Below are 23,100 nucleotides of genomic sequence, written 5' to 3'. Positions count from 1 at the left end.
AAAACCAGAAAATAAGACCAGCACTGGGAATCGAACCCAGGTCCTCGGCATTCCGTGCCGTGGTCCAGCAGTGGTGTAGCGGTATAGCACACGGCACGGAATGCCGAGGACCTGGGTTCGATTCCTAGTGCTGGTCTTATTTTCTGATTTTTCTGTGCATCTATATTTCAGTTTGTATTTTCACTCTACAGTAATGTACTAATAAGTACCTTCATCATTTTAACCCCCGACGCAAAAAGAGGGGTGTTATAAGCTTGACCGCTATGAGTGTCTGTCTGTTTGTGTGTATGTCTGTGGTACCGTAACTCTTAAACGGGTGGACCGATTTGAAGGCGGTTTTTTATTTGAAAGCAGATTTTCTAGCGATGGTTCTTAGACATGTTTTATCGAAATCGGTTTAGCCGTTTTTGAGGTATTGAGCTTGGAAGCGACAAAGTCGGGGGTTTGCCAGCTTTTTGTTGGTTAGGTTATTTTATAGGGTACATTAAAAACCTGTATAACACCTGTTTTTCTTCAGATAGGGTTACTACAATTGATTTTAATTACCTACAAAGAAACATTAATAATAATATTAAAGACCGTCGTCAAATTCAGGCTAACGATTAATTAAACTACACTAACGTCATTTTAATGTCAATTAATAACGACAATTTAAATTGGTTTATAACAATTAGGATAACTTTTATTGTCATTTGCTCCAATTTTAAATGTTATTAGAATAACCGCCCAAGAGCGGTTCGGACACGCCTGAAATAGGGTTCCGTAGCCATTACGAAAATATTAAGTAACATTTTTCCAAGGATTTCGTATTTTGTACGGAATATTCCAAGTTTAGGTTAGGTACAGACAGACATGGTGAAACTATAAGGGTTCCGTTTTTGCCATTTTGGCTACGGAGCCCTAAGAAGGGTTCATCATCATCATCATAATCCCTATTATACGTCCCACTGCCGGGCATAGAAGGGTTGCTAAAACGATTTTTCGATTACCTAAGTGATTTGTTTGCAAAATATTCAAGTTTAAAGTGAAAATTTTCATTAAAATCGAGCGTCCCCCCCACTAAAATCTAAACAGGTGGGTGGAAAAATAACAGCCTAAGGTATAAAATATACCTTAACTTGGAAGATTCTGTATAAAATACGAAATCCTTAGAAAAATATTACTTATTTTTTTCGTAATGGCTACGGAACCCTATTTTGGGCGTGTCCGACACGCTCTTGGCCGGTTTTTTCTAATAACATTAAAAATCGGAGCAAATGACAATAAAGATTTTCCTAATTGTTATTTAAACCAATTTAAAACTGTTATTAATGGCCAGTGAAATGGTGCTAGTACAGTTAACGTCATAAATAACTGATCACTTTTGTACCTTGTCTCTTTAACGTCATGTTTGAAAAGCCATACGAAATTGTGTAACGACTGAAAGCGACAAGGTACAGAAATGATCACTTATTTGTGACGTTGACTGTACCATTTAAATAATTGTTAGTCTGAATTTGATGACGGTCATTAATATTATAATTAATGTTTCTTTGTAGGTAATTAGGCATATTAACCAATTGTAAAAACTCTATTCAAAAAGCAATAAAACAGGTGTTTTTTTATAACATTTAAAAAAAAACATCAAAATCATCCGCTGCTGGGCACAAGCCTACTCCTTAGAATAAAAGTCTTAGGTCTTAGTTCCCACGCGAGCTCAATGCGGATTACAAACTACACACATACCATACCAATTGGCTAGTGTTCGGTGACCACTGCTGGGCATAGGCCTCATTCAGAATTAGAGGGCTTGGGCCGTAGTTCCCACGCAGGCTCAGTGCGGATTGGGAACTACACACACACACACCATTGAATTACTTCGCAGGTTTGTGTAGATTTCCTTTAAGATATTTCCTCTATAAGTTGTTTTCCTTCACAGTAAAGCTCGTGGTAAACTTCGATTATAATTTCGCACAGAAATTTCGAAAAACTCAGAGGTCTAGCCCGGGTTAGAACCCAAGATGCTCTGTTTGTGAAGCCATTAGATCAAACACCACAGCTTTCAAAAAAATACCTCATGTGTTGGTCATTTCATCAACTGTCTGACTCTCCAGACGGTCAGGCTCTCCAAGCAGACTATCTTACAATTAAGATCCAATTTCATGAAAACATTTCAAAAAAATTGCGTAATAAATCAGAATAGTTACACAATACTATTCTTTCTAAAAATGTTAATCGTAATACCAATTATGTGTGAACTCAATTTGAATTTGGATCGTATATAAATCGCTTTATTCACGTCACATTTATCATTTGTCTCCAGAGATCTCCAATAAAGACAACTGAATGGAGTCATTCTTCGTTCTATCGACTGCCAGCTAGAAAAAAAAAGAAAAACACTGGCAATCAATAAATAAGTTGCTAGAAAAAAGTCAGAGTAACTATGGAGGTTGGTTACTATGGAAACGAGACTCTTCTTGCGCCTAAGCAGTTCGTGGAAGGCTTAGGGCGCATGTTCTACATTATCAATCCGAAAAACAGTGCTATAGAAGACGTGGAGGACGTGCCAAATTTTTATGTACAGGTTGGTATTTTTAATTTCATTAATACGCTTATCTACCATAGAAATATTGCAAGACTTTGAAAATGTCGTGAATACATACATACCGTAAACTGCTTTAACTTTGCCCTCTGGCCCCAACATTGCCTGATTCGATTTAGAGTCGATAACTTAGCACCCTTTAGGTTTTAAAACTGATGTCCCCCCGTAAAAATAATTCCCGTGTAGATAAAAGTTTAAAATCTATAAGAGAGCTAAGTTATCGACTCTAAATCAACTCAGGCAATGTTGGGGCCAGAGGGCAAAGTTGAAGCAGTTTACGGTACATACATAAAATCACGCCTCTTTCCCAATGGGGTAGGCAGAGACTTCATCCTTCCACTTGCTACGATCCTGGCATAAAACTCTCGCTTCCTCTATATTCATCAACATTATGTCGTGAATTATTTTTGAAAAAGATGTCAAGTCACTGTCACTAATATAATATCTTACCCTGAGTCCGTATTGTCTAAAGCCCGGGTGGTCGCAATTACATTTACTACCTTTTTAGGGTTCCGGAGCCAAAATGGCAAAAACGGAACCCTTATAGTTCGCCATGTCTGTCTGTCTGTCTGTCTGTCCGTCCGCGGCTTTGCTCAGAGACTATCAATGCTAGAAAGCTATAATTTTGCACGGATATATAAGTAAACTATGCCGACAAAATGGTATAGTTAAAAATTCAAAAAAAAATTTTTTTTAGCGTACCTACCTCCCATAGACGTGGGAGGGTGGAAAAATTTGAAAAAATTCAGGATGGTAGTAAATATATCAAAATTTCAAGGAAAACTATAACGGCTAAGTTTGCTTGAGAATTATTAGTAGTTTATGAGTAAATAGCAGCCTAAGGTATAAAATATACCTAAACTTTGAAGATTTCATATAAAATACGAAATCCTTAGAAAAATATTACTTAATTTTTTCGTAATGTCTACGGAACCCTATTTTGGGCGTGTCCAACACGCTCTTGGCCGGTTTTTCACCCTCAATCCGTGGGCAGAAAAAAATGGTGTAAACTATTGCGATTCCGAATGGGTTATATACTCGTATTAATGCATCTGATCCTTAATCATAGTGTCGCATCCTAAACTAAACAAATGAACACTGAAGTTAAGTTATCAATAATGCTCTTTTTTTACAGTCATGGCCGTATTTCTTCATGTTCATGGTGCTTGAACATATAATTCTAAAGCTGGAAGGAAAGAAAGGGATTCGATTGAACGATGGCATTACAAGCTTATCGAATGGAATGTTCCTCGAAGGTGGCAGGTAATGATATTACATATGATAAAACTCTGTTACAAATGGACAGGTATCAGGCCTTTGTTGTAGTTTAAATTCGAAATATAACAATAAAACTAAATGATAGTTATAATTTTTAATTGCAGCCTGAAATCATATTTTTGTCGTTATACTTTTTGTCATATGTACCAATTCATTTGACCTCCATGTTTATTATCCATTGACTATCTGCTTTAATATTTTTTGATAAAAGACCAAACGCCTAAACGCGTAATATTGTTGCGCAGTGAAAATTCGACCAAATGAAAACGTGCGTACAATCCGTGAGCTCTTAGAAACCTTCGGGTTTCGGAGGAAATCGGAAGGATTCGTGCTGTGGAAAATGACAATTGTCTTTTTCACTTAGTAGTAATCCATCACGCGGAGAGCTCACTCGTTGGGTTCTCACTCTATTTAAATTAACGCTTAAAGAATTCAAAAATGCTGATTTTGTTTTATTTGTATCATGACAAAAAGTCATATTGTATTAAAGTTAGAAAAAGATAAATAAGCGTAATACTATTACAGTAATGTTTATTTTGCACTGACGGTTATTCTTTACATAACTTTTTACGGTAACTTCGAAAAGTTTTGCAAGTTGATAACAGAACAGAACCGCATATCACGATCGCGTGTCATCGTCAATACCCGAAGAATGCTTCTAAAATCCGAAGGTTTTTTTAAGAGCTCACGGAGTGTACACTAATATTATTCCAAAGGTTGATAAAACACTGGCTGATTAAATATTACCGCTCGCTCGGTGTGCCCGCGCTCACATGCTCTAAACTGACTGATGACTCTAAACATGTCATTTACTTACTATACCTTACAATGACAGGTTAATATGGCGCGGTGCTGAAGCGTACCTCTACACCTGGGTGTTTTCCAACTACCGCCTAATGGATCTACCTTGGGACAGCGTGTGGACTTGGCTTATTGCTGCCTTGGGCGTCGACTTTGGATACTATTGGATGCATAGAGCTTGCCACGGTAAGTTATTGAAATGGATCCACAAATATAATACATGCGAGTTCACAAGAACAGAAGTCATCGACATAGCTCGAAGAATATGTAAGTTGATTTGGCAAGGAACGGGCCACATCGCTCAAATAACATATAACCGTTGGGAGAGAAATATATATACGTATATGCATATAAAAACAATATGCATGTAAACAAATTGCCGAATTTCTCAAATCATATTATTCAATTAGCATAATTGTCTTATGCATATTAAAGTACTGTATAATAAGTCATGCCGCATAATTAATCAAAGTTCATAATACACAATTTTTATACAAACATCGAGGATAATGATCGAAAAGTATAAAACACCTGGCATAAATCCAACAGCAAAGATCATTTGTGAAGCAATTTTACCCGGGCTGCTATAAAAAAAAACCTAACATCGAAGGCTAAGCTTAGCCTTCAGAACCTAATCTATCCGAGTCGCTTCTGCTCCGAACCGTCTTGCTCGCTCGCTTCGCTCGCTCGCACAAATCAAATATTTTTTGCATTTGGCACGCATGATGTTATACCGTCTAATCTTTATTCTAAATGTTGTTATAGATTTAAATAATTATATTATGATTAACCAAATATTCAAAATGCAAATTTGTTGTTATGACTAATGAATGTTATATTATTTAAAGCTTATCCTCGTTAATAATATGAAATCCGTTTTTATGCTAAATTAATATTATGATTCTTGAACGTAGTAAAATGAAATTATGCTAAAAGTTTGTATGGCGAATTAGCGTTGATTGTGGCACTCTTAGGAGGCCTTTATTCAACAGTGGACTCATCCGGCTGATTATTATGAAGATTCTCAAAAAATTGTTACACTTAAAAGTTCTTGTTTTTCTCTCTCTTGGTCTTCTTCTTTTTACTTTTTAAAGTGTTTCGATTTCACTATCCTGCCCCATTCAAACTGTTCGTCCTTGATAACTATTCATAACCAAGATTAAGTCTCTGACTTGCGTCAATGTCACTTCAACTCCATAATTTATTCTCAAAAGATTTCAGCTGTAAACAAACTTACATAATTCAGGTAGAAAGCTTAACAATAATATTTTAAGCATCTGGATTAAATCAACGTTGGCTTTTTTTAAATGAAATTGTACCACAAAAGCTGTGAGCTGAAAACTTTCCAGACGCAAACTCCATACTAATTAGATTGCGTTCAGTCCTAATTAGACCTCATTAAGGCAATACGTTCATTTGTTTATTTAGAGCTGATCTAAAAACAAAGCCTGCTCAAAAGTTGGAATTTTTAGGTGCCATTTAACTTCTTTCACTATCTTTTACTTTTCAAGTTCTATACCGTTGAAACAAACGGTAACACCCGCGTAATTTATCTTACTAAGTTCCTGTTTCCCCACTCATTGATGAATATCATATGCCACACATGTTAATTTACACAATGTGTTATGTAAGTACAGGTCAAATAAAGTAATGTAAAGGGATAATCAAGAATTAAGATTAAATGCGCAGTAAAACGATGTCAAAAGTTCTTAATTTATCTTTTTTTTTTCATAGTCTGGTAGGTACTAAAGTGTTTTTAATTCAGTCACGTTTAGCAAGCTGGGTTAAGAAAGTGAGTTTTTTTTAAGTACATTCATGCGTATTTGTCTGCATGAATAATATGTACTTTAATATGAATATTGCAAGTTAAACAAAAGGTTGCACCTAAAAAATACTGATTTCTACTATATTTCATACGTTAATAATAATATTTCTGTTTTGTTTCCAGAGGTCCACGTTCTCTGGGCCCAGCACCAGGTCCACCACACGTCTGAAGACTTCAACATGGGAGTAGGCATCAGGCAGTCTATTCTGCAAGGATGGTGTGGATTTGTGAGTACCCGATTCTATGTAAGGCTCTAACATTGACAATAGACGAGAAGCAAGTAGGCAAAATTACGCAGGTTACTATAAACTATCTTGATAAGTTTGTAGAACCCAGTTGCAGTTAGCATTGCCGCATTTGTCAAAAATACCCATGATAACGTTAGCAAAGGCTCCCTGTGACAGGGTTCTAGTGAGCGTATTAAGTCGTTAATGTGAACAATCAGTGATCAGATCAACTACTAATATGAATGTTGTTTTTGTGACATTGGAAGTGGAAATAATTATATTTTAGAGCAAGAAAATGAGCAATTTTCGAACCGAGACAGAAGTTGTCCATTGCTGAATAAAGTTAAGTAATAACAACACAGAATTAGGTTCCCAACTACAACCCCCCCCCCTTGTGTGTGTTGCTTGCTAGTAATTTATTATTAAAAGGATTTATTATCTGCCTGGATTGATGTCCCGCTGCTGGGCAAAGGCCTCCCTCGCATGTCCTTTCCTGTGGCCACCGTAAACTGCTTCAACTTGTGCTTTGACTAGATTCGTTTAGTCGATAACTTAGCCCTCTTATAGGTTTTAAACTTTTATCTACACGGGATTATTTTTACGGGGGGATAAAAGTTTAAAAACCTAGAAGGGTGCTAGTCATCGACTCTAAATCGAATCGGGCAATGTTGGGGCCAGAGGGCAAAGTTGAAGCAGTGTACGGCACCACTCAGTGGCATTTTTAGCCCATCGCAGTGGTTGCATTCAGCTGACGTGGCCGGCCCAATCCCACTTTAACCTGGCAGTCTTTGTACCGACATCAACAATGCGTGTTTTAGAACGCAGCACCGTGTTCCAGATTTGGTCAATCCTTCCCACTCCGAGCATGCTCTTTGAGTGCGTTAGGAATTATAATAAAATGTTTTTTTACTCAAAGCATTCGTTTGCAATTGAATTATTCTTTGGGAAGTCTTCTTTCTTTCTTTATGGTTGTCGTTATCGAATGAGGACCATTGTAGTAAACCTTCACGACGACTTTTTTAGGTAAATAGTGTGGTTACCCCCTTGTCTTCCAACCCGCAGTGCTGGAGTCCAGAGTTCGTAATTAGCAATAGAGAGCGCTACTCGCCACTCCGACATTAGCTCCCATAGTCACCTTTTACGACACCTATTCGAGGATATGGACCCGTCTCATTCTACAGCCAAGCAAGATACGGACTTATCCTCATCATCATGATCATATCAGTCATAGGACCGACTTTAACCAGGTCACCCGTCTATCTCGTTGGTGGACGTCCTACGCTGCGCTTGCCGATCCGCAGTCTTCACTCAAAAACATTTCGGCCTCAGCGACCATCCGTCTAAATACGAACTAACTAATACGAATGTTTAAATGTGAATATTTAAATTAAGGTAAATTGCAATGTTTACGAAATTTATAATTAAAGGACACAGACTAAGAATATATTTATATTTTCTCTCACAAATGTGCTTGAAAAACCCCGAAATTATTAAAGGAAGGAAGATAATCACGTGGCAGAGTTGCCAAGCCTGTCTGAAAATTAATTACCTGGCAAATATTATTATAAGAAAAGTCAGGGACACTCGTTTCTGTTATAATTAAATCTAACTATGTAGATATGCAGAAAACTGAAAAATTTTAGGGTACTTGATGCAAAACGAAACACGTTACCGGCATAACTGTAAAGGTCTAGTTTGGTGAAAATGATAAGATTATTTTGCAAATGAATCGGAGAAATAAATATGAGGAAAATATATGTTGGTTCCAGTAGAACAGAAAGACTAACTAACAGAAACAATTAAAATTTCAAAAAATACCTTTTAACATGTCTCTTGAATTTAACTCTCTAATAGTATATTATTAAATATCAACTCTCTAACTCCAGTGATTTATTCGTAGTCGTTGACGACCGGATGGCCAAGGGGTTAGAGAACCTGACTACGGAGCTTGAGGTCCCGGGTTCGATTCCCGGCCGTGGCAGATATTTGTATGAATAATACCAATGTTTGTTCTCGGGTCTTGGATGTTTAATATGTATTTAAGTATGTATTTATCTATATAAGTATGTTTATCCGTTGCCTAGTATCCATAGTACAAGCTTTGCTTACACTTCATTTTTTTAGCATTAAAAAGAAGGTAAGCGATCTTGACGTGTTTTTTACTGAAAAGCACTTTTGAAAAATAACCCTCCGGTCTTACGTCAAAGTCGTAAAATGTCCGGTGTCGAAATTGCGTCCACATCGTAAGAGGTCCATGTCTTACAGCGTCTAAGTCGTGCCACGTCCAAGTCTCGGGTGGTCCAAATCGCGAAATGTCAAAGTAGTAAAATGTCAATCTTTACTAATGTCTATGCAAATATGCAACAATTAGCAAGGACATACGATCATTTACATACTTTTGGTGTCATGAGTATTAGTTACTGTTTTTATAAAAACGTTTTTCAATAAAAAGACTCGTCAAGATTGTTTACCTTATTTGTAATCCTAAAAAAAACGAAGTATAGTTTGGGTCTAGGTCAAATGGTGTCAAGTGTTCCATGACATTTATATTTATTATTTTTTGCTGTCAGTCAACGCCAATCATGGAACTATTTTACAATAAAAGTAGGAATGATTACAGCTCCTAATATTGAGATATTATACCTTTTAGAATGAAACCCTAAGTAAACTAATTATTCTTTTCATTTTGAAGTCTGTAAAAACATCAACGGCGTCTAAATTTTCGTAAACACAAAACTTCGTCCAAGGCACAGTTAAATTAAAAAAAAAACTAATTTTTGTTCTTTTACAAGTGCTGTGATAGTAACTTTTGCGGCTTCGTTTACCTCCGCTGGCACGTTTTCTTCCCTAATTGCAAACGTTTTGCTCCTAGTACAAGGTATACGAACCTCGTTATTTATGCTTAAACTCCCGAGGGTGGAAAATCGATTGTTTTGTTCACTATTTTTATCTTTCCTACCTACTTTTGTGCTACTCCAGTTTTATTCAATGTTTATCGGCCGCGTTTTCTTCGATGTCTGTATGTTTAAAAAGAAAGTAACTACTATGTTTGCAAATATGTCGCAAACAAAATATAAATAAACATAACTAATGATTTATACATTTCGTAAAAATGTTTTCCTCCACAGTTTTTCCAGAACAATCCTTTTACAGCCAAACTAGCAATTACCCACAAATTTGACTGTGTTTGTCTGTGTCACTATCGTACCGTTTTCGTCAAACTTAAAACCTAAAATTGTTAAAAGTGGCTCCGAAGCGGTAACGTTTCTTGTGCTCTGCCTACCCCATTTGGGAATACAGGCGTGATGTTTGTGTGTTGTGTGTGTGTGTGTGTTGACTGTAAATAATTCATTTATCGCTATACCGCGGGAGCTATACATTTTCCTGGAACAATTTTTCCGGCCTTCTTCCCAGGATTTCAAGCTATCTCCATATTGAATTGGTTGAGTACTTTAAGCGTGGAATCGTCGTCGTGGAGTAACTATTTTACCTTACTTCCCCGCTTCGAATCGTGCAACACACCAGCTAAATTTGTGCGACACATATATAGTAGCACTTGTCTCACCGCCAGCGAGGAAACGATTGGCTATCGACTATTTTCTCGCTCAAGAAACGAACAAAAGATATAAGATCCTATGTGAGTAAAAGAGACACGTATATTAATAGTTGATCGCTGGCTGTTCACACTTTAGGCGATTTGTCGCAGCGACAAGAGCTATAAAACTCGCTGAGCTATAGATACTCGCTCAGCGATGTCAGCTCGGCGGCCGCCCCGCACGAGCCAGTCGAGTGGAGCGAGTAATCGCCCGTCGCACGCGAACACTCGCTTGCAGCCGAGCGACAAAACTACACTCGCTTGTCGCTGCTCGCCCACTCGTTTCTAGTTACTCGCTCTACTCGCTTCTCGCTCATCGTCGGCGGTGGGACAAGTGCCTTAATACGCACACCTCGCTCTCCTCCTCTTGCACATCAAACATAACGAGAAGCAAAGCGTAATTCATCGTTAAGGACCTTCGCCAAATTATTCGTAACACCTGAATCACTCAAGTATTTATAATAATAACTAGAATTAAGTTTCATCTAGTCTAGACACAGGACTAACAAAGGTAGACAACAAAGTATAACTTTATACTTAATCGTTTGTCTAAAGACAAACGATTATATTGTTAAACAAGTAACAGGGTCTTGGCAAGCGTTAATTAGTTTTAGCTGTAAAAATAAATTTGCCTATTTAAAATTATATTGAAGCGCCTATTGCTTACCTTGTAATTTTCTCTCTATGTACCTGTTTTCTGTATCGCTTATTATTTCTGGTGTACAATAAATAATGTAATATGCTGTTACTTTCAAGGCGACGTGACAATTATATTTTTGATATCTTCTTTATATCCCTTACGATATGAACAAAACGATGCAGAAAATTTACGATAATTATAGTTTAGTTTTCCTCAAAGTTGTGCTCACAATTTATCAAATTTTATTTTTTTAGGGTTCCGTAGCCAACACGGCAAAAACGGAACCCTTGTAGTTTCGCCATGTCTGTCTGTATGTCCGTCCGCGGCTTTGCTCAGGGACTATCAATGCTAGAAAACTGTAATTTTGCACGAATATATAAATATGTAAACTATGCCGACAAAATAGTACAATAAAACGTTAAAAAAAATTTTTTACCTCAGCAGCTCAAACAGGCAGGTTTTGCGATTAAAAATCAGTGAGCAAAGTGCGATTTTTGTGGGTGGGTGGAAAGTTCAGGATGTTAGTAAGTATATCAAACTTACAAGGAAAACTATAACGGTTAAGTTTTCTTGTGAATTATTAGTAGTTTAAGAGTAAATAGCAGCCTAAGGTATAAAATATACCTAAGCTTGGAATATTCCGTACAAAATACGAAATCCTTAGAACAATTTACTTAATTTTTTCATAATGGCTACGGAACCCTATTTCAGGCGTGTCCGACACGCTGTTGGCCGGTTTTTATCAAATAATCGCGCCCAATACTCACTAACTTCAAATGGCGCAAACTTTTTCTCGCGATTGCGAAAGTTTCATCCCATATTCATGAAGTTGTAGTATTGCGGCCATATATTAGGGTGAAGGCTCTATTACCGTAGTTACGGCTCAAATATCTAGTTGATTTATGATTATTAAATTTCCCAGAGCGAAAATGTTGTAGATCGCTGCTATCGTTAACTTTAAACGGGTGTTTACGTTTATGTCTGATATTAAAGAATATTGCCCTCGTTTCGAGATAAGTAACGAAAAAACAGTGTTAAACAACCTTTTTATTAGATGTGACGGCCGAATTAAACTCGAGATTTGTTTTGAAAACTTGAAACGAGATATCGCGTTGAATTATGAATAATCTACAGAAAGGCGTTGGGAAAATTCTTTATTCAAAGCTAGATTTTAAAATACTTCGATTACGTAGCCTGAATGGATTATAAATAAAATATCGGGCAAAAACATTCTCTGCCGGATTTCAAGGTTAATACGATGTTCACTTAGAAATGAAGTAATTATAAATAAAAATTTGTGGTGTCGGGTTAGAATTACACCTCTCCATTTCTTCCGTGGATGTTAAGAGGCGACTGAGATATAAGGTTAAGAATATACCGTAGGCGACAGGCTAGCAACTGTCACTATTGTACCGTTTTTGTCAAGCTTAAAACCTAAAGTTGCTAAAAGTGGCTCCGGAGCGGTAACGTTTCTTGTGCTCTGCTTACCCCAATTGGGAATATAGGCGTGATGTTTGTGTGTATGTAATTTAGCATAATTTTGTTAAAAAGGAGAAAGAAACAAAATTTTGAATTAGCATAATAATCAAAGTAACACAAAGTAGAGTCTCTTGTTACGAAAAACGTGTTTATGACACACTGCTAGGCTTTTTCCATGAATATCAGTTTTTTCTCTGCTTTTGCATTTAAAACGTCGCGAGAATGTCCTTGAACTGAAAAGAAAACAGTCATGTTCTAAATTCACTCATCTTTCTTAGAAGAAGGCAAAGAGAATGAGGAGCAGAAAATGAAAGAACTCATATTAAGAATATGCTGGTAGAACTTATACCAACAAGATCATGGATGGATATATTATGATAACTCTAGAATAGAAAGTCTAACTAAGAAAACCTCTGATATCATTAATCTTTCTTTTCTTTCTATATGGATCTGCACCGACTTTTACTCTGCTCTAGATGATGATGATACTGATGATGGTGAAAATGACAATAACTCTTCAAAGAACTAATTAATAAAAACTCGGTTTCTTCCTACCAGATATTCTACCTCCCTCTGGCACTGGTGATCCCACCGGCGCAGTTCGTGATGCATCACCAGTTCAGCTACCTCTACATGTTCTGGATCCACACCGAGACCATCAAAACCCTTGGTCCCCTCGAGTACTTCCTTAATACACCCAGTCATCACAGGATTCATCATGGTAAGAAAATCTGCTGCAATATTCAAAGAATTAGGAAGAAGGTCATCATTTCAAAATCTCAGCCTTGTTATGTACAGTAGTTTTTTCTCTGTGTATCTGGTTTCTGTATCGCTTACTATTTCTGGTGTACAATAAAGAGTCTTTGTATTGTATTGTAAAGACTTCTTTCCACTTCTGTAGTACATACCTACAGTTCAATGATATTTCATACTTAGACTATCAAAAGGCTACTATGAAAATGCAAAACTGAAAATAAAAGCTAACCTGAACAAGTTCGTACGTGACACTCGATAGAACACTGTCACAGGGAGCCTCAGCTGTCTTTATTAAGATTTTTATAATGAGTGCGGCAAACGTTGACTGCACCAGGGTTCGGTCGTGTCACATACGAAACTGTCAAGGTATAGTGGTCATATTTGTCGTCCCTCACTTAAGCACATCAGCGTCAGATTTTGTCGTATTTTCATCAACTATCTCTTTTCCGGGTAAATGGTTTCATATTCTTTCTTTTTTTACTTAGGCAGCAATCCCTACTGTATCGATGTGAACTACGGAGGCGTTCTCATCATTTGGGACAAAATGTTTGGCACGTTCAGACCAGAAAAACCAACAGACCGCATCGTGTATGGCTTGATCTATCAACAGCCGTCGTTCAACCCACTACATTTGCAGGTAAGCTATACTGAGCTACTTATGCAGAATCGGTAACTTTGTATGAAGAGTGGGACATTGTGCCGCTGAGTATTTTATTATCATTACAACTATTATAGCGAAACTAGCTTAGCTTGCAAGTCTTGCAACGTTTGATTCATTTTATAATTATTTTCCAGACATTCTACACCAAGTATGTGATCCAGAGGTTCAAGGAGTATGACAATTGGGTGCACAAGCTGCGTGCCGTGTTCAGCAGACCCAGCTGGAAGCCAGGACATAGCGTACGCTTCAAGGACATGGAGGAAGATGTAAAGCTTCTTTATTTATTTATTTTTTTTATTAGAGGGAAATGATAACCACCATTAAAATAATAGTTGTGACCAACTTTTTCACCAGCTGTTTTCAACTACGGAAGTATGGGCACTTGATTTTTGCTCAGAATTATTTTTAACCCCCGACTCAAAAAAGGGGTGTTATCAATTTGACGCCAGTGTCCGTCTGTCTGTCTGTCTGTGTCATCGTAGCTCTCAAACAGATAGATAACCTAATTTTTTTGGGTGGAAGCGATTTTGTTTGCGGTGATTTTTAGCTATATTTGATAAAAATCGGTTCAGCAGTTTTGAGATATTGGACTTTGTAATAATAATAAGCTTTATTTCTCTTACAAAATTAACAAACATAGCTAACTTTTAGGCTAGATATATACTAAAAGAAACTAATTCTTATACCTGAACTAGGAAATTACTGTGTTTCAGGAGTAGGAAAGGTATTACAGAACAAAGAAATTAAATATTTAACCACATGCATAATATAATGGAAAGTCTTAGCCACAGATATAGATTACACTAGATTACGAAAATGCATCTACTTCGCGTGTCCGACCCCGACTAAACGTCCGGGTTAGCCCCATACAAAGACTGACCGCTAACTGACTACATGGCTAGTGACTGACTGGAGCCCCACGGCGCGGGCGGGTGGAGCATTTGAATCGATTTTGCGCGGACATCGGGGAATTCACATCGCTAATTCGCTCTTGAGACGTCACAGTAGACAAAAAAGTGACACGGTTGGTTTTCATACAGATTGAAAGAAAGAAAGAAAGAAAGAAAATACATTTATTTAATGCCATAAAAAAACAAACATAGGAACAAACATAGAACAAATAAAGACATACATGACGCTAAACAGGTCCCCACTCAGCATAATGCCACGGCAAGCAGATTGAGGTGTTTGCGTTATCTAGTGTAATCTATATCTGTGGTCTTAGCATAATAATATAATGAGATTATAAATTAACTAATTATCATCATAAACTAATTTAACTTATCTATATTTATTAAGGTAATTTAAGTGCAGTAAATTATCTAATTTACGGAATTAAATGTCTAATCGGACGTTTAATCTATTGTAAAGAAGTGGTGACAGAAATGCGTAATATCTGGATGAGAAAGGGTGTTTTTATCTATATTTGGAGGGAAAACAGTATCTTAACTTCGTTTTTTCGTCTTATCAATGTTATAAGGAAGTGCAGCATGCTGTTTGAGGACTGTGCTTACTATAAGTAGTCTGACTGTTAGTACTTCACAGGATTGACAATGTCGGGCTTTTTTTTAAAGTAAAGTATAGTTATTTTTCATTAAACTTAAAAACTTAAATACAAAAATGACTGTTATTATGTCTACCTGGGATTTGAACTCAAGTTTGCTAGTCCAACTCCTATACAGCCAGGATCCTGTATACTCGTTATTGCGAAACTACGAATAAATAATAAGTCTTATGTTTATTCGTAGGAGAGAAGTTACCGATCTTAGTATCTTATGGATGATCATTTATGAAATTGTTTAGATTTACGAAAAAAAAAACAAATCACGTGATACATCTACATATAGTGAAACGGTATTCGTGCGGAACCTATAATTAACTGAAAGGGATAACCGTGTCTCGGATGAGTTTAATTTTCATTTCTCTGAGTGAATTTTGATGTCAACCCTTAATGAGTTTCGGTTAAACCTACTACGAACCTCATTTTGTTAATGGACGTTATATTTAATGACACTTTGTGGGAATACTAAAGTTCTATTAATTATCCTTTGTCAAAAATATTTAAGTAATTATAAGCATATTACTTGAACGTCGTGTTTCCTAAAAGTTTTTTTTCGGACTTTCTGTTCTGCATCTTCTTTTATTTCAAACATAAGCAGAGAGTCGTGGGTTCAAGCCTGGAGCCATTTGAAATTTAATATGAGCTCAACGATGAAGAAAAACATCGCAACGAAACGTGCACACACCTGAAAAGAAATTAAACGACGCGTGTTCGCTATCCGCACTGGGCTTGCGATCGTGGTTCGAGCCCTTTCATTATGAGTTGCCCTGTAGTGAATAGAAATAGAAAAATTTTATTCGGACCTCGCACATTACATATAAAGCATAATTAATACATTAAAAAAAAACAACAATAATATTAAAATAAAAACAAAGTACTATGCATATGCGAGATCGCGAAGCGGCCCCACCTCAAAAACCATGCCTATTGATTTGTATCATATTGCCTGTTTGTAACTTTTGATAATGCAACTTGCAGCCGGCCCTCCACACTCGCGTAAAGTACGACGTGATCCTGCCCCAGTGGTGCACTGCATATTTGCTGATGCACTATGGCTTCATACTATATGGTTTCCATCAGCTGTTCCTCATGCATTTGGTAAGTTATCGTCTTTCAATAATAAACCTAAAGATTTGCCGCGACATCTAGCGCCATCTAGTTTTCACAACTGCAACTTCTTATGTAGCACTCGAATGCACAAATATATTTTGTGGCGTTATTTCTTTCTGGAGAGAGATCTCTCCATTGTAGCGTTTTGTCTACATCTATTTCTCTTCACTGTATTATATATTTAGGGTTCCGTACCCAAAGGGTAAAAATGGGAAAAACCTCTGATGAGAAGAATCCGGCAAGAAACTCAACGAGGTATATATTTTTTTAAACAGATTTACAATATTATTAAATTATATCTATAGATCACAATTATTTAACACAACTTTATTTTTAACACAGTAGGTTCGCTATTTGAAGGGATCGCTAATGCGGATCGGAATTATTTCCAAAGCTCAGCCAGGGGCTCCCATACAAGAAACGTGGTTTTTTTTTCCGTTTTGTGCTAATGTCTTATGAATGTTGTATAGATGGTATGGAACCCTTTGTGCGCGAGTGCGACTCCTTTGTGCGTGGTTAGAAAAACTGGCTACGAAGCTAAGTGCTGGGTTTCATTTCCATTTGGGGTAGATATTTGTATGAAAATTACGAATATTTGCTCTCGAGTCGTGCTTGGGAGCTTAATATGTATTAAGCTGACTTTGGGACTAGATAATTAGGTGTCAAGTGTCTCCTGTTATTTATTTATTGATTAAGTATATGTTTTATATATATCTGAAGAGTTATTCTGTACATTCATACCTACGTACAATAGACACTGACAGCAGTGTCATCTATTAAGCATTAGCATGTCGGGCACTGACTGGGACATTTATCTTAGGTTCTAGCATAGCTTCAATTAATAATTCCATCAGGAGAGCCGCATGCCGGTTCGCCACTGACGTTGAGATAAGGCTCTCCGTCCGGTCCCAAATTACTCAATCAGACAGTACTTAGAACTTTAAGGGCGCCATTAACTCTTGGACAAAATGAGTACCGTAGACGTTTCGACTGAACTTCACGGACATATAATTTAGTTTAATTAAGTAGTATTACATTTTATCTACTTATACTAATGTACATAATAAAGAGGTAGTGGACGGCCGAGCCTTTCTCGAAGTTGTTTTTTAAATAAGGTTTAAAAGTAAAACGTAAACTAGATTTAATGGCATTCGATTTAGTTAACGTTTTAAACGAGCAATTCTTGTATATACATGTATATATATATTTATGGGATCTCGCAAACGGCTCCAACGATCTTAATGAAATTTGGTATGTAGAGGTTATCGGGGAAAAATCTACCTTGGTCTTATCTCTGGGAAAGCGCTTGTTATCGAGTTTTAGCCCAAGCAAAGCTCGGTCGCCCAGGTACTATATACATAAAAAAAGAATAAACCTACATTTGAACCGCATATCTTCAGTTTGCAAGTCAAACTATACCGCTGAACCACCGCGCTGTTGACAGAATGATCGAAATTACAATCTTATTACCTACGTGAATTGCGTGTCTCGTGCAATGCAAGTGCAATCGGTGCAGGGGTTGTTATTTTTTAAAAACCAATAATTAAGTCATTCGTAAATTTTCTCCTTGTTGCGAACAAAGTTCACCGTTCAGCTACAGTTATAAACGTCCATGGACGTCTCAGAAGATCCATCCAACTGTGCTTGAAGTTATTCCGATTCTGGTAAATGAATTCCTTGTGAAGACAGTTTATGAAAATGCAACAAAGAATAATTTTATTAAGTCTGTACTTTGCAGAGATCCTCATGATGCTGTGTAATGTTTTAAACTTCCTTGATTTTCACTCATAACTATTAAAACACCTGGGACTTATCACGCTTAACGAAACGAGTATTACCTTGACGGAAACGTGGCTGAAAGGCCACATTGCAGTGGCCGTGGTTACGAGAAGACTGCAGTGTAGAGTATCGCGTTTGCTTAACATCACGAGTCTTTCGAACTACCCACACTTGATTAAACCGAAACAACTGGAGGTCTATTGGGAAGGCACATGTCCAAGTAAAAAAAATAGAGTGCCAAATAAAGACAGAGGGTTAAGTATTAACTGCGACATAAAACAATAGAAAAAATGATGGCGCCACTTTCTATGTAATTGGCGAATCCGATCATTTTTGATTTTTATTTTTATTAGTAATTTTATATATATTTGTGTTATTAACCCCTTTTAAAGAAGATTACGTATTACATGGACCCTGGTCTGCAATAAACATTTATTATTATTTAAAATAAGCTTGAAACACAAAATACATACAACTCGAATGCGTTCGCGTTAATATCACATTCACAATTTCAAATGGGCAGATTGACAGCGCCTCTAGCGACAGATATTGGCAACAAACTGTTCCCATAGTACCTATTTGTCAGAACAGTTAGCAAGCGCGTTTTAGACGTTTGTTCCGTCAAGTAAATATACAAAGGACTCAGAATAAGGCCTCTGTGACTCCAAGTACCAACGCCGCGAAGTTTCAACCCAGTGAAAGACGAGAGTTCTATTTAACTCCGCACTTTAAAGTAATACTTAGTTCAGAAAATTCAAGAGTTTAGCCTACATTGTAAGGATTTATTGACCTATCTTTACTTTGTTGATAATAAAGTTGCTTTATTTCTGTCCCTCTGTATACTTGTATTCTCATACGTATGGTATGGTAGGTACGGTCAAGGAAACTGAATCACGTACCAGGATGGACCTTTTCATAATCTATTCGCTATGATTTCTTTGGAAAATGTATCGGATGTCAACATAACATTAGTAGCACAAAGTTTCCACCCTGGTACGCAAGTTCCTTGGCAGGTAGTATAAAAATACTACGCAACGGATTTTAACGCAATTTTCATAAATAGATAGAGCGATTTACGCGATCATCATCATCATTATGATCATAGCCAGCCGTTGGTCTTTCTCTGTTGGATATAGACCTCCAGTTGTTTTAGTGTGAGCAGCCTGCATCCATCTTGAACTTGCGGCTTTAACCAGGTCATCCGTTCATCTCGTTGGTAGATGTCCTACGCGCTTGCTGATCCGCGGTCTCCATTCGAGAACTTTTCGGCCCCAACGGCCATCAGTTCTCGGTGCTGTATATTCTTTCAACCATTGCAACTGACCACAGTCAGAACACAGTATTACTAACTAAAACTACTATACCTTTATTAACTCTTTTTCAGGCTATGCCAACAACAACTGTCTCCATCCTGGTGGTCTACATTCTCCTATCGCTCACTGTCTTCGGGATGATCCTAGACGCTTCCCCGAAGGCCCCGCTTCTGGAGACCATTAGATGCTTCGCGACTGTCATCATCACAAGATGGCTGACAATCTTGAACCCGATGGTCCAAGTTCTGTATATATTATCTGGGTTATTTTGGTTTCTTTTTGTCTACAATACTGTTGAGATAAAGGCCACGAAGTATGTTGATTAAGTTACTTATCCCCTTATTCGTTAAGTTGCTAGGATTGCAGCGTTCCAGTGGGCTGGCCATTAAAACAGGCTTACGTAAAATCATCCAAGTCTAAAAAAAACCTATCATAACTATGGCTACTGAGATGATCTTGCTTACAGAAAAGAAAAAACAAGAGAAAATTGAATATCAACCAGGCACGCTGATAGTTCAAACCTCAATAAACCAAACACTTCTACAAAGCATTATAGTACTGCTTACCCAGAACGATAGATGGCGCTGTTTTCAATAGATGGAGCTCAGAACTTTTCTACTTATATTATTATTTGTATTTAATTTTCCGGGTTCCTCATTCATTAGGACTTATTTAACACAAAGATTCTGTAACTAGAATTGCACAAAATCGTACATAAAGTAGTATAAGTTCAATAGTGAACATAACTGCGTTCATTTTGCTGTAAAGTTTGAATTTATTAATTCGCGCGCTATCCGGTTATTCTGAATGGAAAAGAGAAAACGCACCGAAGTGTCACGATCTCACGATGCACAGTTTGTGAACCTCTGCATCAGTGTACTTACTCGTGCCGGCCGTCAAAGTAAAGACTTCTTCAGGTGCCGCTAATGCACAGTGTGTTCAAATGGCTACAAAACTGTGATAGCTGCACTCCTTATGCGTTATTGGGTTTAATAATGAAGTAAATAAATGAATAAGGGATTAATAATGTATAGATATTGACTAAATTTATGTTAATTGATTGTTATGATATGAAATAAAGATATATTTTTGAAAACACTTTTTTTTTCACTCACGCCAATAGTTTTATACTAGCTGTTGCCCGCCACTCCGTCCGCGTAGAATTCATTTATGCAATTTTCCGGAATAAAACTATTTTATGTCCTTCATAAACTATCAATAAGTACTATCTCGCTCGTGTCTGATGGCCGATGGGGTCAGAAGGCTCTCGAATGGCGTCCGCGGACCGGGAGACGAGCTGTCGGTAGGCCTCTAACAAGATGGAGCGACGACCTGGCTAAGATCGCGGGATCGCGGTGGATGCGGAAAGCATAAGACCGGTCTGAGCGGAGAGCCTTGGGGGAGGCCTATGTCCAGCAGTGGACGTCTTTCGGCTGACATGATAAAGTAGGTACTCGTATTTTGAACATGAAACTACCGTGAGACTCACTCATATTAAATATATTGACCCGGATAACTCACGTCTTAAATCGAGTTTAGCCCGACATTTTTCGGGCTAATCCGTGGCCCTTTGTCTCCGTGCGCGTGTTGCAACAGCCGCCGAGTTGCGTTGCTCCGAAGACGAAGGGCTACGGATTAGCCCGAAACATGTCGGGCTAAACTCGATTTAAGGCGTGAGATATTTAATATAGGTACTCGTATGCCGAATTTCATCTAAATCAGTTCAGCGGTTTAAATTTGATGTGATGAAGGAACAAACAAACAAACTGACATACTTAATTACAAGCGGTCGCATTTAAAAAAATAGTGCTAGTGTTGGATCGCGACTAAACTGACTGATATTTTAATTAACTGTCAAAACCCGTTTACTCCTTCACTCATATTTATTCGCTTTATTAAATTCAATAACGAATTCGGAACTAAAACAACTTTTTTAATGTTACTATAGTTATCAAAACAAAAACAATAAACTTGAATAGGATTAGGATGATGCAACAAACTGGATCGTTGCATCCCTACCTGTCGGCATTAATATGGTAATGTCCAACAAATTGTGTTTTTATAATGATTTTTACCCTTTTTAGGGTTTCGTACCCAAAGGATGCCAACGGGACCCTATTACTGAGACTCCGCTGTCTGTCTGTCTGTCCGTCCGTCTGTCACAGGGCTCTAGCTCTTAAGCCGTAAAAGTTAGACACTTGAAATTTTCACAGATTATGTATTACTGTGGCCGCTATAACAACAAATACTAAAAATAAAATAAATCCAAATAAAAACGGGGTCGTCATACAAGAAACGTGTTTTTTCAGCATTTTTTGGTTGCTAGGCGTTATTATTATTTATTTTTTATTTGGCTGGAAAACAGGGGTATTGCAGATGCGTTGCCAACCTAGAGGCCTAAGATGGGATACCTCAAGTGCCAGTAATTTCACCGGCTGTCTTACTCTCCACGTCGAAACACAACAGTGCAAGCACTGCTGCTTCACGGCAGGATTAGCGAGCAAGATGGTGGTAGCAATCCGGGTGAACAATGCACAAGGTCCTACCACCTGCAATGGCTACGGAACCCTATTTTGGGCGTGTCCGACGTGCTCTTGGCCGGTTTTTTTTTATTTTAACACATTAGGTATTTAAAAAACTTTTGTGTAATGTGCATTCATAGCTCAGCTCAGCGGTTAGAATACAAAACAAAGTTTTATTCAATCCGTTGGGAACGGCAATTTTTTTCGGGATAAAAAATATCCTATTATTTATTCTGGACTTCTAATATGACGTATGCCAAACTTCATAGGAATCGGTACAGTAGTTACGGCGTGAAAGCGTTACAAACAAACAAACAAACTCACTTTCCCCTTTATAATAGTACGGATTAAAGTGTAGATTATCAAAATGTACACCAATGTAAATAAGTTATTATAAGACAAACCAGTTGGAATCTTATTATGAAAGTGGTACCTCATATTGCATCATAATCTAGTTGATTATCAATACCCATAAGGATGTTGAACCGATTATAAATATAGATGTCGGCGGTCGATCGCTAAATCCGCCAGATCACAAAATTCCTAGGCATATCGTGAAATGGTGCCATTTCTGATATGCCTAAAAGTTGGCCAGGCATATCACGATGTGCCTGAGAAACAATGCATTCGTCGATATTCCTAGCTCTTAGACTGGGCACAACGTGATATGCCGAAAAAAAGAAAAATTTATATACGACAAGCGAAGCGAGGATAGTATGAATTGTGACCACAACGCACGAGCCGAGCGAGCGAAGCGAGCGTGCCGCGGCGACCTCCGGCGAAGTGCCAGAACCGATATGGCGGCGTTTCATGATCTGCCTAAACTGGCCAAATATGCCTAGGAATTTCATGATTTGCCTAAACGTCACTAGGCAAATCGTTAAACGGTGAGTTTTGAACGATATGCCGGGCCGGATGTCCCTTAGCCAATTCATAAAATGGTGCCATTTAACGATATGCCTAGGAATTTCG

The 23,100-nt window shown here is 37.6% G+C and overlaps 1 protein-coding gene across 1 annotated transcript; it reads left to right on the top strand.

Moving 5' to 3' along the window:
- Positions 1-2,304: 2,304 nt before the first annotated feature.
- LOC141427275 (alkylglycerol monooxygenase-like) lies at positions 2,305-20,702 on the top strand. Its single transcript, XM_074086563.1, has 9 exons — positions 2,305-2,563; positions 3,717-3,844; positions 4,695-4,846; positions 6,609-6,712; positions 12,985-13,147; positions 13,668-13,819; positions 13,978-14,109; positions 16,383-16,502; positions 19,678-20,702. Exons 1-9 carry the CDS (start codon positions 2,423-2,425, stop codon positions 19,930-19,932), a joined length of 1,347 nt encoding a protein of 448 aa, XP_073942664.1. The 5' UTR covers positions 2,305-2,422; the 3' UTR covers positions 19,933-20,702.
- The last annotated feature ends 2,398 nt before the right edge of the window (positions 20,703-23,100 follow it).

This window comes from Choristoneura fumiferana, chromosome 4, assembly GCF_025370935.1.
Source record: "Choristoneura fumiferana chromosome 4, NRCan_CFum_1, whole genome shotgun sequence".
Classification (NCBI taxonomy): Eukaryota; Metazoa; Arthropoda; class Insecta; order Lepidoptera; family Tortricidae; genus Choristoneura; species Choristoneura fumiferana.
Note: the sequence above shows the minus strand (reverse complement) of the source record. Positions and strands in the feature narration are given on the sequence as shown.